The sequence below is a fragment of the Rutidosis leptorrhynchoides genome, chromosome 2, assembly GCF_046630445.1.
Source record: "Rutidosis leptorrhynchoides isolate AG116_Rl617_1_P2 chromosome 2, CSIRO_AGI_Rlap_v1, whole genome shotgun sequence".
Classification (NCBI taxonomy): Eukaryota; Viridiplantae; Streptophyta; class Magnoliopsida; order Asterales; family Asteraceae; genus Rutidosis; species Rutidosis leptorrhynchoides.
Genome location: NC_092334.1, coordinates 554,664,045 through 554,670,272, shown reverse-complemented (window position 1 = coordinate 554,670,272; position 6,228 = coordinate 554,664,045). Strand labels below are relative to the sequence as shown.

The window sequence follows — 6,228 nt, the reverse complement described above, 5'->3', positions numbered from 1 at the left end:
TTTTCAAGGCCACAGAATGAGAGATAAGCCGTGTTAGAATGTGTTTCAGAAGAAGATGATAGATAATCAAGATGATAGATAATTTTAATCACTTTTCTTAGGTAAACTTTATTCCACTGGGCATGAGTTCAAGTTTCTAGAAAACCGTCACTTTCAAGATTCCAAACTCATTTACAACCTTATTATGACCTTATTATGACGATGACGAGGCCGTGTTCTTTAATCAACACTGAAAGGTTGCAAGATGCGGAGGGTTCACGAACCTAAATCCATGTCAAAAAAGCTCCATGTACTCGATCATATTGATACCAGTTTAAACAGTACGGTTTTCGGTACCAAACGAGTATGGTACCAGTTTTTGCCGTATTGATACCGGAGTTGTACCGGTACCAAACCGATTAAAATCAGTACGGTATTTGGTACTTAATATAGGACAAACCGATTCGGTACAGTTTGATATCAATACAATTCGGTATCGGTACACTACCACGCTCATTCCTATGTGTCATCTATATAAGATGTCGCATAACATATTTACAATTTACAAGTCATGTTAACAAAATACATACAATAACAATAAATTTAAAATTCACATAAAGCAAACCTGTACAGTTCAATACATTTCGAAGCACTTGAAGCCTTAAAATAATTGCCGTGGCGTGTATAACCGTTAGTTCCCTCTAAAAAGGTAAAAGTACTTAATTTGGTATGTACCAAGAATGGAACACTGCAAACATTCTCGATTATTAACTTGGTTGCATACTATCAAAGTAAATGATTTGATGGCCCTGTTTGCATATCGCCAAACAAGATGACCCTACCCGTTGTGATATTAAATGGTCCTAACCACCGACTGGTCCCAACGAGTCCTTGGTCCACAACAGTTGTAATTCTATACTTAGCTAATTATGAAAATCAAACCAGAGCTATATCATACAGCTATAGTGTTAAAAGACAACTAACATCGTATGATATAACAACCATTTAGCCTATATTAATTATACTATCCTTTTCAGTTTTTACAATCTTATGAACATCATAACGTAACACATTTTGGTTGATTCCTAATCAAATCGTTACCTCCTGATCTTTTTACATCTCGTTTCATAATCGAGTTCAAAAAGTGATTACTTACATGCTTTCAAAGTGAAAATGACGTTGCAAAAATCAATTTAAACAACACCGGTGCTTGACCGAGCAATACGTTGAGCCTCTTCAAGGTCCTTCAGAAACCTGCAAATACCATAATACAGATCTCAAACACTTAAACTCATATCTATTTTACAATATATTAGACCATCACTTCCATTTTTAGCTTCATTTGATAAATCACTACACTCAATAATTGTGTATGTATACCTGCCCGCGTGTGTGCATACACATACCTACCTATTATATATGGTGCATACAAGTGGATGTATCCACACATGTACAAACACATCGCACATGGTGCATGCACGTATGCATGTATGCAAGTATGCGTGTAACATGTATGCATGTATGAATGTAACAGACGTTCATTATTCTCTAGAGATGATAAGTGATCTCTGCTAACTTCATAAATGATTAAATTATCTTACTATTGACCAGCTAACCTTTTAGAATTTAGAAGTGATGAACCTCCGAGTACAAAACGGATTCCAGAATTAAATGCATTTTGCAGAGCAACTGAGCGTGATTCCTCATATGTCGTCCCACCAACAATAAAGATTACGACCTCTTGTGGCCTGCCATCAATGAACAAGCTTGCATTATGAAGAGAAAAAAATTGTGTTTTACTTGATAACACGATGTAAGCTTACAGAAATTACATTAGTTCATCAATTGCTTTACACTGATAAATAAATTATGGGTCAAAAGAGATTACAAATACTATAGTATTTCAATAATAACATAATAATTTATAGATGATTTAAAAGGTTTATTCATCAAAAAATACATCGTGGGCAACTTCCAACCTGTCAAATCCATTTGGCCTGCTTCACCCGTCCCTCATTAAAGATAAAAACATAAGCTCAATTGACCCATTCGTAAATAAATGGGTCAGAATTACACCTCTAGAATAACATAAGAAAACATTTGCGCTTGACTACATTAAACAGAATCTTTATAAGATGCACATTTTAGTGCAAATAAGATGTCATATAGAGAACAAACCTGCCCTGCTGAAAGTGATTCCCAACAAAAGGGTAATCAACATCTCTCAATCTTCCCTTTGTGATGCTCTCCATTGTTTGAAATAGAAGAGGTTGATGCTGAGTGTACACATTCTCAACCCCCTGATAACAAAACAAAACAAAAATATCAAAATGAACTGTCATGGGCATTTCAGTAATTTGAAGTGGAACATGTTTAATGCAAACCTTTAGCCCACGAGCCATGTTACGGGCAATGTTCAAAATATCTCTGTTACCATACAGATCTCCAGTCCTTCTATCAACCCCTGCTTGCTTTAGAAGGAATTGTACAAGCTGTCATCAATAGAGAAGGAGATAATCAGATTAGTTGTGTTTCACGGGTAAAAAGACCATATTAGCTTATTTCTAGTTAACAAAGCAGAGATGACAATTTCTACCCATTTACTTCCAAAAAGGTCGATTCAGATTATGTTCGATCTTTAGCACGAGATAAAAAATAGCTTAAAGGATACCATTTTAACAAGTTCTTATGCAATGGCATAAAACCTTCTAAATCATTACTCCGTATTATTTTAGAAAATTAATTTATCATTGTTATCAAATGATTGGACTCTTTGTCCATTTTTGACAAGCCGTAAAACAACCCGTTCCCATTTCTACCCAACCTGAATGACCCACCATTTTTGCCACCGCTACCAGATTATAATCAAAGTATTAATATTAATAGTGCATTTACCCCTGGCTTATACTTGGGAGAGCGAGAAGCCAGTTTATTGAAAAGTTGCATGAGTTGAACAGGGCTCTCTTTTTCATATCTCAAAGCATACAACATGACAAGACGTAGTCGATCGATGTCTGAGACACTCTCGTTATTCAAAAGATTTGTGACAGCCTACAAAACAATCACACAGGGGTCAAGTTAATAGTCTAAACTAAGATAACTCTAATACAATAAAAAATCTACACAAAAAGAAACATCATGTAATTAAAAAAAATAAAGCATGAAAGTATACACATCATTATAACCCCTACTTTATGACTTCTCTTATTCAATCATCACTAAATAATGATGACGTTGTAGTTTAATTTAGGTCTGGCATCTCACATACACATGATATTACCTTCTTAACATTAATTAATGTTGGTTTGTTTTCTTCCTTTAAAGAACAACTTTTTAACAAAATCCCTAAAAAGACGATACATTAAAAGTACATTCTAACTTATATAACTATATAACTATGGAAATTAAAAAAACTGACATGAAAATACAAAATGTGGAGGTACCTCAAATGCTGCTCCTTGGCCACCATTACAAGCCAATTCTTGTTCCGTTTGTGATACTAACATGAGTTTGCGCTCCTCAACTATCTTGCTCATTTCTGTTACCAGGGTTACATGCTTAGACACATTTCCTTGCATTTTTCGATACTCTGGATAGTTGTCAACGAATTTAGCCATGTCTTCTGCACTTGATGAAAAGTGGTACAGTTAGATTGTGTTACTGAACAATTTGCAGTTGTAATTATTTGAACATTCCACCTTTAACTAATAGCAACAACATAATGATAAAGATCTATTTGTACAAACCGATAGTCTGGATATTTTTATTGCTTTTTGCCACTTGCTGAAAATCGTCGACCATCCGCTTTATACTCATTCCAATGTCTCCAAAATTTTCATACATATTAGCCTTAAAAAAGGCATCTTGTTCAGAAGACAATACAACCTCCTATCCAAAGACAGATAAATTTTTACTTCCGGTTTAATAGGTCTATAAATATAAACAATGCAATAATTCAACATACTCCTGAAGATATACTTAGAGATATGCATATAAGGATTAAAGAAGTAAAGCTGACCTGTTCATCCTTCGAAAATTTCCCCACATTTCCTAAATCTACCTTATTGTCTTTAATCCCGATCAACTCATGGACCATTGCCTAAAAAGATAAGTAATGAATATTATTGTTTCCAATATTTCAAGCATCTAATCTAATATAGTTTGATTATAAACCCTCAATGATTATACCTGATACGTCCACTGATTCAGTAATGGAGTAACAGGGTCATCCCTCCTATCAATTACAAGCAACAAAGGAGAAATTTCTGTGCGTCTGAAATCAAATAGGCCACTTTCCTGCTGGTACATAAGCTTCTGTTGCATCCAATGGAAGATGAAGAAACAAAATAAAAGTGAGGTTCCAAAATGCTAATCCAAGCACTTCTTACTATTGAGACTCTTCTAAACATAACGAACTAAAAGTTCAAGAGCCTAAATCATTACAGACCTAGAACTCAGAATTGTATCTCAAGTAGAATTAGAAAAGGATTTAACTCACCGAAGCTTCATGAGCTATCCTTTTGGCAATATCAGATGTTCGTGAATATCGTATAACAGGCCTCTTCTTAAAAGACAAAAAGAGAGCTGCAAGTCCATCAACAATTCGATCACAGTAACTTTGCAGGTTTGGAGGATCTATAACAGCTGGAAGCATATACATATGATTTGCAGGTGTGTTCAAAGTAAAATGATAGGTATCAATTGCAACAAAATCGGCAAAAAACTCCTGCAACATAGAACTATAATCATGATTCATGGACAAATCCAACAACCATGCCTAAATTACTAAAAGTCTATTTAACAAATCAGACTATATACTAACCTGGACTTGTTGAACGACTTCATGTTCATCTGAATCGGCTAAGATATGGAGCTGAGTAGTATTCAACATATTTGAGAAAACTGTAAATAACATTAACATATACAATTAGAAACCTATCAATCTATCATATAAGCTATTACTTTATATATCTGACAGAAACTTACAGAGGTTGTATTCTCCAAATCGAGGTTTAGCTAGTTGACGTTTCAAATGCTGGATATTCTCTGATGTTGGGCGCAAAAAATAAACAGCTTTGAGATGTGACATTGACTCCTTTGACATGGAGATCGAATCAACCAATTCTACCAAAAACACTTCTTTTTGCAGAAGTTCGGATTGAGAATACACAACACTGACAGCACTAACCTGCATCATAACATATACAATTACTCCCAAGAATCCAATAAACTATCAACATATACAATTACTAGAGACTGAAAGTACAATTTTATACATAATCCTAAAGAATTTATTTAGCAGGGCCACAATCTCCATCTCCATATCTACTAAACAAAATGCTATTGATCATTGATTTCAAAACAGGAACCTAAAAACCCAATAGCATTGATTCAGCCATCACAATATTTCAGATGTTACGTACAAAACATACATATAACTGTACAACGAACTTCAAGTAACATCTACAAATCAGCTGATTATTACTAATCCCTTTGATACATTGAATCAGATGCTAATTACATTAAAAGATATACATGATCCATTCAATACTCGAAAACAACATCACTAATCACTAATCATAATTATAACAACGTGCATATATAGTAGATGCATAAATTAAAATTGAAAATAAAATAAGAGTTGAAGTTACCGTTTGTGAATCAAGTATGAGCACTTTCATTCCAGAAATATCTTGTAACATACGATTTATATAATCTCTAACAGAGGCCACAAGTACCATTTTTACAAATTGAAAGATGGTATTTCCTGATCGTAATTCGTCAACAGATAGTTTTCAGATACAGATCTGCGTTAGGTTTTGAGCGAATGACTTAAATTGTATTTGTGCGTGTGTGTTTAATTTCAAAATTAGGGTTTGTGATCGTGTATTTATGTTTTATGTGTGTACTTGAAAGTGTAGAAAGATGTGATCTTCGAGGATGTAGATGCACAGCGCGACGGAGGACGGTGGAGCGATTGGGCAAAATGAAAAATGTTTGCTTTGAACATCACATAACTTTCAAGTGTTAACCTTTACGTTATGTGTTATGACATTTTACACCTTCAACTACCAAATTTATGTATATTTGGATTTGGATAGATGGTTTGAAATTGAGTTTGAAAACTAACTAGAAAAAAATTTGACTGCGCGTTGCTGCGGCTGTATTCGACGCGCGGTCGTTTTTGGATATACGTTGTTTGGTACCTAATATATCTAGTTTGTTGGATTGTTTGATGGACGTGTATGT

General features: G+C 34.3%; 1 protein-coding gene across 1 annotated transcript; it reads right to left on the bottom strand.

The window, feature by feature from the left end:
- Positions 1–817: 817 nt before the first annotated feature.
- Positions 818–5,932, bottom strand: LOC139893083 (vacuolar protein sorting-associated protein 45 homolog). The gene is made up of 13 exons (XM_071876219.1): positions 5,631–5,932; positions 4,966–5,167; positions 4,802–4,881; positions 4,478–4,705; positions 4,168–4,293; positions 3,998–4,078; positions 3,726–3,867; positions 3,423–3,601; positions 2,875–3,030; positions 2,364–2,471; positions 2,158–2,279; positions 1,596–1,727; positions 818–1,233 (listed from the first exon to the last, which is right to left on the bottom strand). Exons 1-13 carry the CDS (start codon positions 5,718–5,720, stop codon positions 1,173–1,175), a joined length of 1,707 nt encoding a protein of 568 aa, XP_071732320.1. The 5' UTR covers positions 5,721–5,932; the 3' UTR covers positions 818–1,172.
- Between the last annotated feature and the right edge of the window lie 296 nt (positions 5,933–6,228).

Coding starts and splice junctions, on each gene's coding strand:
- LOC139893083 (XM_071876219.1), bottom strand. CDS start 5,720: ATGGTACTTGTGGCCTCTGTTAGAGATTATATAAATCGTATGTTACAA. Junction 3,868..3,997: donor AATTTTCGAAGGATGAACAG/GTCAGCTTTACT, acceptor GTCTTTGGATAG/GAGGTTGTATTGTCTTCTGA. Junction 2,280..2,363: donor ACATGGCTCGTGGGCTAAAG/GTTTGCATTAAA, acceptor TTTTGTTATCAG/GGGGTTGAGAATGTGTACAC.